The sequence below is a fragment of the Seriola dumerili genome, unplaced genomic scaffold, assembly GCF_002260705.1.
Source record: "Seriola dumerili isolate Sdu_G_001 unplaced genomic scaffold, Sdu_1.0 BDQW01000025.1, whole genome shotgun sequence".
NCBI classification, from domain to species: Eukaryota; Metazoa; Chordata; class Actinopteri; order Carangiformes; family Carangidae; genus Seriola; species Seriola dumerili.
This window is the reverse complement of record NW_019174280.1, coordinates 12,193,481-12,205,871: the sequence shown is the minus strand read 5'-3', so window position 1 is coordinate 12,205,871 and position 12,391 is coordinate 12,193,481. Positions and strand designations below refer to the sequence as shown.

The 12,391-nt window shown below is 41.6% G+C and overlaps 1 protein-coding gene across 1 annotated transcript; it reads right to left on the bottom strand.

Moving 5' to 3' along the window:
* Positions 1-362: 362 nt before the first annotated feature.
* Positions 363-11,973, bottom strand: LOC111240323 (jun dimerization protein 2-like). The gene is made up of 5 exons (XM_022770291.1): positions 11,832-11,973; positions 10,565-10,617; positions 2,846-3,063; positions 2,080-2,184; positions 363-1,799 (listed from the first exon to the last, which is right to left on the bottom strand). The coding sequence occupies exons 3-5, from the start codon at positions 3,038-3,040 to the stop codon at positions 1,608-1,610; spliced, it is 492 nt and encodes a 163-aa protein (XP_022626012.1). The 5' UTR covers positions 3,041-3,063; positions 10,565-10,617; positions 11,832-11,973; the 3' UTR covers positions 363-1,607.
* Positions 11,974-12,391: the final 418 nt, after the last annotated feature.

Sequence of the window (12,391 nt, the reverse complement as noted above, 5' to 3'; positions counted from 1 at the left end):
GAGTGTTTTTTCTCCATCCAAGTATGACGGGTGAATGTGGAAAATAAAATTTTAAAAAGTTGTTTTTTTTAAGACCGTGTCCCATATGGTGAATATTTCTTGCTGTCCAAAAGTAAATGTCTGTCAGTGTAGTTAAAATGAGGATCTTGATTGTTACTCTTTCAGCAACAATTTGACCGGTGTTGTAATTTGAATACAATTACAATAATAATTCTTAAATAACAAACACTAAAAGCAATGCTACAAAGTGTTCTTTAACATATTTTAGTAAAAACAAATATTAAAGACATAAGGGGGTAAATGGAAGTAAAATTAAAATGAAGTTATAATTTCATAATGATCAGGAAATCCGTTGAGAAACATTTAAGTAGGAAATAAAATGTTTAATAAAAAAATAAGATAAAAATAACTTCTAAGATGTATCCTGTCAAACATTTATTAGCTGTCTGTTCTGCATATGGGAGATTTTTCTCCTGCTGAGTTCTGAACAAAGGGAGTCTGGGAGAAATAAAAGCATGAATGACCTTTTCTGAGTTTTGCAAATTAAAGAAAATCCCTGACTTTGGCAATGTGCCTCAGCTGTTAGAAAACATGTTTGCACAACTTTTGTCATTTGGTTCTTCACCATGACTGATGAGAACAAATAAAATGACTGATTAATTTCACTTGAGAAAAAAGGCATATTCTTTCTTGTAGTTAGAAAATAAAATTTAATCTATTCAGGGTAACAGAGTCTTACATAGCAGATACAGGTCCAGAACAGACATTGAAATACTGCTCAGCTGAAAAGATTTCTGCTTGTTTTCACAGCTGTTTGACAGCGCAACATGACGGAGACAGACTGGAAAGACTGAAAAGACAAATCACATCAAGTGATTAACAAGCATTTCATATATGTTTATGTATACAAAGCAGTATAAAACAAGTACAATAATGGACAGACAACAAGTACAAAAAACAAGGGTGTAAACATTTTGTGTATATGTGCTTTTCATGACGCCAGCGTCACCACAAATCGGATCAACCGGTATCTGCCATCGTCAAGGCAGGGTATAGAAATCAACATTACAAAAACAAAAAAACTCTACTCAGTTTGGTGTACTTGTATTGAGTATTGTATCCTAAAAACTCTACACCTGTATATTTCGACTAGCATACAAAGGAAAACTGCAGGACACTAAGCCTTTGTGGGCTTCTGCACTGAAACAATGCCACACAGTTTACTCAGGGCTTTTGTAACAGAGCACCATATTGATATTAGTGTTTCCTCAGCGTAGTTTCCAGTCGTACTCTACGGTTTACATTGGTCCCTTTATGTAGAGATGGTTGAAGTAACAACTAGGCACAGCGCATTAAGTGTTGACAACAACTCTTAATGCAGAGATGAAACTGGGTACTTCCAGTCTTCCAATGGACAGAGCCAGCTCATGTAGCAGTACTGAGGATGCCCTACAACCTCAAGTCCTCGGGCAGAGTCTCCAAAAGTCTCCAGCTTGGAGCTCAAGTGCTTATTTAGAAATGTATTGCCAGTTTTCTTTTCATTTTTATGGCTGCCACGGTGGTGCTAGGTAGGGCTTCAGGGACTCTGTGTCCCTGGTTTCCTGGTTTCACTTGGTGTCAGTGGACAGCTGCTCCAGCAGGGGGTTGGCCTCGCTCTCAGGTGTTTTGACGCTATCGGTTCTCACGATGCAGGTGGGCCGGTGGAGATTGAGCATCACCATTAGCTGCTGCCTCTCCAGACGGAGCTCCTCGATCTGGGCCTTGAGTTCCGAGTTCACCATCTCCAGACGCTCCGATTCCTGAACAGAGACGGTGAATTGTTAGACACTGAATTGTTAATCTTATGCCTGTCACTTTGTTTTTAACACTTCTGAATAGTGACGATCACCATGGCTTTAAGTTGTGCATGTGCAGTAATCCAGATTGTTTAAACCAGGCTTGAATTAGCCTGATCATGTTGGCTAGGAATTGGGTTGGATGGCTTGAACATAAATCAGCTGCTCAAGTTAACTTAAATCAGGCTAATCTCAGCTGCTCTACTTGTGCTCATTAGTATGCAATGCTGTGTCATGAACTCACCCTTTGAAGGAAGTCAGTCCGTTCCTTCTTTTTGTTTCGGCATCGTGCTGCTGCTACTTTGTTTTTCTCTCGTCTCCGTTTCCTTCTTTCTTCATCTTCATCCATCTGCAAACACAGAGCATCGTTAATATAAAGACATAAACATTATATGACTCTGTTTTATATGGAAGAAATCTGACAATTACTGTCCAAATGGCATAAACCTACAACCAACAATAGTTCAATCACATTGATGGAAAAACTATGTTGTTCAGGCTCTACAGTAATTCTTGTTTCAAGCACTAGAGGGGGCAGGGTTGGTTTGTCATGTTCACATAACATATGCATACTTGCAATTTTAATCCAGCTATTTCCTATATCGTCCTATAACCAGCTCAGACCAATGCATCTACAACTATTGACAATATTTAACTTTTTAATAATAAGTTTAAATACATTTTCTTTCAGCAAATAAAAATGTTTATTAGCTGTCAGACATATAAATCTAATTCCTGTAAAAACAGTTTCTGAGCAACACCGGCATAAAAAGTCACTTGAGTCATTATCTGCAGCTCTTTCTTATTCTTACAATCATTTAAGATTACAAACATAATGCCAAATGCCTTGCAAGTGATATTTAAATGAATCATTTGGTCCTTGATGGAGGGCTTTGAAACACCCTCGCACTAATACACTCCCTGTTTCTGCCCTCTGACCTGCTACACAACTTTCACACACCCTACTTCTGCACCATTGCCCCTTTCTCCTCTTTTCTCTTCCTCCTCACCTCTGTCTTGATGGCGAGCGGCCTCTTCCCCAACCTCCCCAGGAAATGCAGTGGGGACAACATGGTGCCCAGCTGCCGGAAGTCAGCCAGCTTGAGTTGATCAGTGAGCGTGGTGGCCGAGATGCCCGCCAGCGGGCCCAGGCTGGGCAGGGAGCCCGCCGCCAGCGAAGGGTCAGGTATCTGTCCCGGCATCATGTCCGACACGGCCACCACCGCCGCTGTGGGGAAAGAGGGAGAGAGAGAAAAGAGGAAGAGTAGAAACAATTAGAACAAAAGAACCAAGGATAAAAAAAGAATTCGCTGACTATGAAAATTCAATGCAACTTTTAGTGCGTTCTCTGGAAAGCAAAGTTTACACATCTCTATTCTAGTTTTAATTGACCTCTAGCCTAAACTAACCAATTCGCATTTCATTCTGCAAGATGTGGTAGAAACAAGTATATGCACTGAAACACCTGGGTCCCATAAGTAAAAAAGAAAATGTATCTGGTTGTAACATGAGCCATGCAATTAAACCCGTCTTCAAGTATCATATTGCAGACATTCTTTTATCTTTATTATGATCTTAGTATTGGCATTCCTTCAAAAAAAAAAAAAGATTAATTTACTGTCTTCGGTTCTTGTCATCAAACATTTTTCTAAATACACGTTGCCATTTCCAAGAATGCATTCAAACGTTGACAGCTTTGACAGCTGTGTTATCTTCTTAGTCAGCAGCCGGTGAGAAAACAAACTTCACACTGTCAGAAGCGACACACTCATCTCTGTATCTTCACATGCAAAGAGAACCCATGAACCCCTTCGGTCTGATCACACAAACCGAGGTCTATCTTCTACACTTAAGCTTCTGACCATTAAGCCAGTGGGTTTTCATCTTGAGTGTTCATTTCAGTTCTTGTAAAGAGGATTCAAAGGATATGAAAAGCATTTGTGTCCAAACAGAGCGGGTAACACTCATGCATTCCACCGCCACCCTCTTTCAACAATTTTGGGTAGTTTAGAGGGTTTGACCGCAGCACTTCTTAATGTAATCAGGGAGGAATGAGGGGCAGAGAGGAGAAAAAGGAGAACTTGTGCGGGCCTAAAGGAAGTGGCTGGAGAATTAAGACGTCTCTCTAATTACTGTAAGACCAAGAGTTGGAAAACTTCTGATGGCCAAATAAAAAACAAATGTTACAGATGGGAACAGTGTAACATGAACCGACTCTACCCTGCCCATCCCTGCAATCTCTGAGGAGAGGCAGAGTGAGAATAGAGAATTTTCAAGAAGTCTGACATGAAATTGTTTCTCTTTCCGTTCAGTAATTGTGTAGAAAAATAAATAAAAATAAGTAAAATGAAAAAAGTCCAGTAAGTAAATGGGTAAGGTAAGGATGATAGAGGCAAACAATCAGCTGTCATTTCATATTTTCTGTTGAAGAAATGTTGCACTGTGTAGAGGCAGCATCACTGGATGGATCAAATCTGTTTTTGACAAAACCTCTGCATGACTGATACAACTGAACAACTGATACTTCAGTAACTTTGGCACAGAGACAGGAGCTAGGATTACTGGCCAGAGCCAAAGCTAGGAGGAGTTTTAAAAAGTTTGATGATATCAGTGTGACTTCTGCTTTAACAGCTTAATTCACATTTGCCTCCTGAGTATTTGGCCAAACCTGAACCTCTACAGGTTGGGCACAAACCGAACAAAGCCCCTCTCATATGGAACCAACAAAGACGTGTATTGTGAGGTGCTGTGAAAACAGCTGACTTTGCTGGTGGGTGACTAGCTGACAGGCCGAGCGTATTGTAAGTTATACCGAGTTTTTCTTTCTTAGCTACTTTTATTTTTTATTTTTTTGCAGAGTTGAAAGACTTGCGCTATTACAAAAGCCACAGAGGAGGTAATGAAAAAAGCAGGGTTATGTAACTCTATTCTAATGTACTCCACCCTGCTTATGGGCTGGTCTCGGAGTGTTTTTACAGTTGGGCTGGGGTTTACAGTCGTGCATGACAGCGACCAAACCTGCTCACTTATAGCAAGAAGAAGTCACTTCTGACCTTCAGTAGTTTTGTTTCTCTGCTAACTGGTGTACCCTTAGAGATATACATGTCCCACACTGCTTAAAATTGTTCCCTATACTGTATCATCTATATTATAATCCATTATTTTAACAACCGACAGGGATGAGTAGCAAGTCCAATGCAAAACAGTCAAGCAAATTAAGTTTAAAGCAGTTGTACAACCACAAACAGTTGTTCTCACGGTTTGTTTTTTTTGCTTTGTTTTTGAGGAAGATTGTTACATGCACCATTTAACCTTCCTGTATTAATGAAACTAGAGATATTATAGTAGATACAAAGGAAGATGCAGTGCAATAGTCAAAAGTCTTTCAGTTAATATCTATACTACTCTTTAGCTGTTCTCTACCACCTTCAGTTTGCATGATTTATTCGCTCCAAGGACAAGTTGGTGTGTGGAGCCAGTGTCCAATGAGGCATTTTATTATTTAAATCCTGACTACCCTCCTCCCTCTCTCCCTCTTTCTCTCCCTCTCCTCCCTCCCTCCCTCTCTCCCACTGTATGTATACTCCCATTTACACTGCACTTGGCAGCAGCCTGTTGTTTTTGCTGGAGAGGAAAAGAACAAGACAGCCCTGGTAAAAATCTCTCGCAGACAAAATTCCCTCTCTCTGCAACTCCCGAGAGGGGTGGAGGAATGGAAGGTGCCAAGGTCTTCTCATTCTGCAGAGAGGCTGTCTAAGAACAAGGCAAACCATATGGCAGCTGATCCAGGGGTGAATGAGAGCGAAGGCTGTTAAAAAATAGCCAGACAATAGTATAAATTGTTGGACTGAAGTGACTGAACCGCTGCATTTACTATAAAGCCTTTGATAGAGCAGTGGCCTGTGTAAACTTGCAAAAATGTGTCTCCCTGCGTCCAAACATCTGTATGTTTTACTAAATCTATCCAGAAACCGGGCCAACAGGAGCAGGAGATCTCAACATGTGACTAAAGCGTGTGCTATGTTTTTTCTTATATTGCTCATTGCTGACCAATAACTGCACTGGAATTCAAAAGATGCAATCCAAACTAACCCCTGGGCCGAGAAAACAGCCACAGGAACTGAAGCGCCCATTAGGAATGACTGAGCGAATCGCTTTCAGAGCCAAAATGGAGTCCAATATCCAAGCTGGCCAGACACCCAGGACCGGTTTACAGACTCGGATTAGGCTCCATCCTGGACAAACAAGATTTTTCAATGGAAACTGAAGCTGAAAAAATAAGTTGGTTCAGGAATAATCTTATTTTATGTCTATTAGACTGGCTCATGCACAGTACATTGTAACTGAACCCTGCTCAGTCAGACATATTGCAAGGAAAGCCCCCATTCCTCACTATGGCTTGTTGAAACATGCAGCTGAGGCCAGACCTCGCCAGACACACATACACTCACTCACTCACTCACAGGCACACAGTAATACTCCACTGCACATAAACATATATAAACCTCATATTTGTCAGCATGACATCAGATCACATGAATCAAAAAACCACAGAGGTGTCTCTGCCAGCAGCCTCCGAAACAAAGGTGAAATGATGTGTGAAGCAAGATGCCTATCAATTATGAGACATAAAAGTGAGCTACACACCATTCCAGACAATTTATAGTCCTGTTGTAAACTGACATAACAGACTCTCGCCGTGCCTCACTTTTGAATTAAGCTTGACTTTTAAGTTGAGTAAAAAGTTGGTTTTATATTTAATCTGTTCCGTTGCTTTCAACCTGCCACACAAGTGACTGAAAATCCCCCTTGCAAATTCGACACCCTGTCAAGCCTCGAGACGTGAAACCCTGAAGAAGTCTCATCTCTACAACAGAGGGAAAGTTTGCTGATGCATGTGTCGCAGGGCGTAATTATACCCAAAAGCATGAGTCAAAATGATTTTTACATTTTTCAAAACAGGGGTATTTTGCTCTTTTTTTTCTGTCAGCAGCAGCCTGCAGCGGAGGATTAGTGGTCAGCGTTTGATGATGCAACGCGGTTACTGTGCTTTTGCAGTCGAGCAGAAAAGCCAGTGCCACAGCTTTTAGGCCCACACTGGCCTCAAACAAAGACACCTACACAGCCCAGCAGCAGTGTGGGCACCGTAGCCTCTCAGGGCTAACTGAGAGGAGACAAGCTGAAGCCAAGGGCGGGGAGCAGAAATGTCATGTATTAGTTATGAAATATAGGACCGTACTCAACGCAGGTTCTGGCTTCATTCCAAAACCAATCTAACGGCATGTGAGCTGTGGATAGCTCGAGGTGTTTGTGAAGAGAGTGTGTCAGGAGTGTGCATGTGAGGGTTCCTATATGTGAACGTGCAGGCAGTCAGCGTAGCCTATATATATGCACAATCCGCTGGTTTCTTTGCTCACATACTGTATCTGTCCTCAGCTCGACCAAATGTGTCCATTTCCTGAGTCATTCCTGAGAGCAATTAGCTGTGCTGAGGAATTCAGCCCCTTACCAAACGCCAGCAGCACGACTGGAGGCCCTATTATTCTCAACCCCTATAGAGACGGTGAAGGAGAGGTATGGGGGGGTTACAGGGGCATTTCAAAGGCTACTCATTATCTTTATATACTGTTGCTTTGTAAGAAGGAGACCACTCACAGCTAAAATTCTACCAGCGCAGTTGTTTTGGTGACTGAAAGCAGGAGTCAGAAGTATTTGCAGGCCAATTTATCTTTCCCTGAGACTTAAAAGTTACATTTTTGTACTGCCAGACTGTTCAACTTTAAATCACAGGATCATGGCATTACGGGAAAGACATGCACACTTTCCAAGATGCTATTTGACCACTTTTTGTCAGTGTACTTTATTTAAGTCTAATTTTGGACTAATAAGGCATTGCGCAGCCCACACACCAGCATCTTGCAAAACTCTTGCAAATAGCTTCTACAGCTCTAACTCTACATGAGCGCTGAAAATGAACAATGAGCATGGAGGCTCGGGCCAAGGCACACTCTCCCAATCTCTGGCCAAGGTCTCAGCGATCATCATTACCGTCTGCGTTCAGTCAGGCTGTGTGTTGAGTTACAGCTTTTCGCAATTCTCAGAGGAAACCAGGGAAGTTGGCACCGACTTTCCTTGAGGACAGGACAGTCCAAATATACAGTATCAACATTCCTCCAACCTCTCATTATATTTTCATTGGAGGGACAAGACAGGACACAGGGAGGGGAAGAGAGGAGACACCATAATAATGGCTGTTGTTATGATCATGCTGCGGTCATCTCTGGCCATTAAACTCAAGGGTGATCGTGTGTGGGAGTGGAAATGATTATCACAACAGAAAATGGGATTTCTTTTCATTTCAGCTTTCATTTCTCTTTTGGCCATTCTTATGGGCTCAACAGCTCCCATAGACAGAAGGGACCTTTCTGAAATTCCTCTTGTGAAGAAAGCAAAACTTTCTCAAAGCAATTCAACACAATTATGAACATTTAACCTCGCAATATTGTCAACAGTGATGATCGAGCTTTATTTCTCCTCACAATTACAGTCTGGATGTGTCGGCATTGAGCAAAGCTGGAGTGCACTGCAGTGCATGCTGAGGTTATCTTTTGTTCACAATGAAATTACACAAGAGAGCAGGAAGTTTAACGATTGCATTTTATTGTAGACTTCAGCCTAAGAATGAGAAATTTTTCAGGCAAATCCAAACACGAAGCACCTGCAGATATGCACAAAGCATGAGGACTGTGGCTGCCTTCATGCAAACATTACTATGTGATCATTGGCTGGATTCCCGCTTGGCTTGCTTCATGCCATTCAGACAGTCACACATCTATATTCCCGGTCTGGGTGGTCCTGGTTGAATTATTATAATGTTACTATTTTTCTCCACATTGTAAGTCAGGATTAGACTTTGCAGGGCACAGAGCTTTGGCTTGTCTCAGACATGGATTACATGAATCAAAATGTAAATTGCAGACGAAGGCTATTTCAAATGTATGGAGTTCACGTCGATGACAAATCCAAGGCACGTTACTGTAATGTGCAATCCCTGACAATAAGATATTAGTCAACCAAGCACAGAAAATTAGATTTAATGCCCCCCTGCTGAAGCAATCACCATTATTATGTAACATGTGGTTGTCACTTAAATGCTGTTTCATACTTTGTACTCTGATATTTCCTCATCTGCCCAACGTCAAGCAGACGCTTGCTCTGATCAAACAAGCCCCAGTGTCTACACTGTACAATGTGTTCAATCGTTCTGTTGTTCTCAGAGGCTGTCAGCTAAAGGTCAATGTTTGGGTCAACATTTAGTGACAATACTGTTTTTTGTGCAAACAGAGACAACTGGCTTCAGGTCCAAAAGAAATCTGGAAAACACTAACTATGTATAGGCCTTTTAAAAATGAGCTTTTACTGTGCTCACAGGCTGTAATGGCTCTTCTCTCAGTTACACCTTTGGACATTTGGGTGTTTGCTTCCACAGTGTACATCTAGTCTGTCTTGACACACTGTTTTTACAAACCATGTGGAAAGGCTTATGGAGAATACAATGTGATACTGATAATGTGATACCCACAGCAGTGAATAGCTGCTCCCCCAGCATTAGTATTAGTATCATTGAGCCTGGCTGTTGCATAGTTGGCTTGCTCGCCTGCAATGCGTCTGCTGTCTATTCAGTGTAGTGGGGTGCAGCTTGGCAATTTCAGCTCTCCGGAGACGCACTGGAAGGCATTTCTACTTAAAATAAACCCTGTGCGCCCACGTCCAGCCTCACAGCCCTGTCGGCCCTGCACTGCTTGTCGGCTCGCCAGCCCTTCCCCATTAATCCACTGCAGCGTTCCATTTATGCGGAAACCATCCTACGGATGTGCCCGGGCAGGCGCTGGGGCATTTAAACCCTCTGCAACACACGCTTGTTCACTTAGACACACGCAAACACAGATCAAGACACAAAGGAAACGCATATATAAAGAAACACACAAATAGTTTCCCCTGTGTGGCATGTAGCTGTACGAGTGAGCACTGCACCAGCTGAAGAGCATGCACTCGCTATATAGGAAAACACTGAACCTGTGAACTTGCAAGTCACAAACCCACACACATGCACATGATCCACCGATGTCAGTCATATTTCCCATTCCATGATTGGCCTTTAACCTTCAGGCCAACAAGGGCAGATAACTGGAACTATCTCTGGCCTAGATAGAGTTACTGTTACACAGTAAAGTGTAAATCTTTTAAAAGACCCTGATGTGGACAAGAAGATGATATTTACTGGTTCATCACAACAGCACAGCTTAAACAAACTACTGCTGTGACGGTGAAGAAGTGTACTGTACTGGTGTCCATTTATCTGGTAGTATGCAAATTCACATGGGAGGGCCTCTCTCTCTCTCTCTCCCACACACACACACACACACACACACGCACACTCACATGCACACAAAAACAAAGAGGTTCCTTAATCCAGTATCTATAAAAATACAGTTAAACATACTGAGCATGAGCACTATCATGGGCCGAAGCAAAGACTACAGATATAACCCAATCAGAGTGCACATTCTTGCAGCACTAACATGCTGCCAAATAAACTTCACACTTCATTTACATCGCTTATGTTTCAAGATGAACTGATGAAACTTTTTTTTTAGTGCAGCAGGAGGTGACACTCCAGTGTCCCTGATTACTTAATTGTAAAACTGTTTTAAATGCACAATACTTACTCAGAGAAAACTTGTCAGTCGTCTTCTGTCAATGATGCAACTGTGTTTGGACGCTGTAATAAAGTAATAAGATCATTCTTATTATTCACAGTAGAAGTATTATTATCGTTGTTAGAGTTGAACATTAGTTTATTGATTGATTCACAGAAAATGATCCAAAAAACTGTTTTGATAGTTTATTAATTTATTAATTATCAAGCAGAAGTACCAAACATTCACTGGTTCCTGTTCCTCAAGTATAAGTATTTTCTGCTTTTATTTAGTTATTTATTTTACTATTTAAAAACATCACCTTGAGTTCTGGCAAACTGATGGGCAATTTTTTAGTTTATAGACTGAACAATTTATCGATTAATCTAAAAATAAAATAATAACAGATACATTAATCAATGCTAAAAAATAATCTTTAGCAGCAGCAGCCCAAATCCTTACCCATATTAAATCATTTCATCTTTTATCAGTCATTTTTGCAAATCTGCTATTTTTAGCTTGTTATCCGTCCTGCAGTTACACGCCAAGTGTTGGCTTTCAAGTTGAGATTTAGACTGAGGTGGATGATGTTGATGAACAGGCCGATTATAATGACTCAATGGATCCGGACAAATGGCATCGTTGTACAGCTGTAACTAAGTTTAATTCACATGTTTCTTCCGAGTGAAATTTCAGAAGCTCGCAGACTCGGTGTACTCTGGTGCACCAAAACCAGACTGACGTTAGCATATAGGAAGCAGTTACTTTAAAACCCCACAATGTGTGGCGAGTATAGCGTTACATAACCGTCTCCACCAGGCTAACCGACACTTCTCCTGTTTAGCAACACCGACGTGAAGAATCCCGAGATGAAAATACCTCCAGTCCGACACGGGCTGGAGAGTAACTTAGCTAACGGCTCTGTAAATAACGAGCCGTGAGGCGACAGTTGCTACAACAGTTGCAACAACAATGTACTTAACGATTATGTGGCAGCAACAAATTGACTTCTGCGGTGGGAGCAGTGAGCACGGAAAACTTTAAAACTAATAAAAACCTCAGACACTTTTAACAGACATGAAGTGAAAATACATGCTTCGTATATTGATGTTAACGGACACCAGTGCCGCACTTAAACTCATGTAACAACCTAACGCGTGTGGAGTCTCTACAACGTGGTGAGAAAAGTATTAAAAAATATATAAATATGTAAAGCCTGTACCGATATTAAGCTAACAACTAGCACACAAACAAAACAATGGCACCACTCAGCTCGATGGTTCACACTCACACTTACCTGTTGTGCGTCCAAAAAGCCGCAGTAGTAATAATAATGGCACGATGCGGGAGTCAGGAGTCGGATGTCGGTTTAGGGGACTAGCTGAAGTCGTTGCATCAGCCCCGTTTAAGTACCGATCTTGTCTGTGAGGGCTGGGGAATGCGGAACTGCTGTCCCAGACGTAAGCATGGATGAAAATAATGTAAGAGGAGGTGCTGAAGACACAGAGGTTTGTTTGCTCCACCCCTAGCAACCAAAAAAAAAAAAAAACAACATACACAGACTGGAGGAGAGGAAAGTTTCGGCGGAGGGACAGACAGAGAGAGACCGACATGGGGAAACACACGCCCGCAGATATAAACGAGTCAGTAAATAAAGTGATGCCTATAAACACAGACACACTCTAGTCTGTAGCTGCTGAAGGTGGAGGTGACAAAATTGAACTCTTAGTTATCAGTCCAGTTGGCGACTTTTTTTTAATAACTTTTGATAAAGTGTTGTTGTAGTGGTGGTGAATATCAAGTCTGACAAAAGCATTAATGACAGTAGGTGCGGGGAAATTGAATACTTTAATGTGG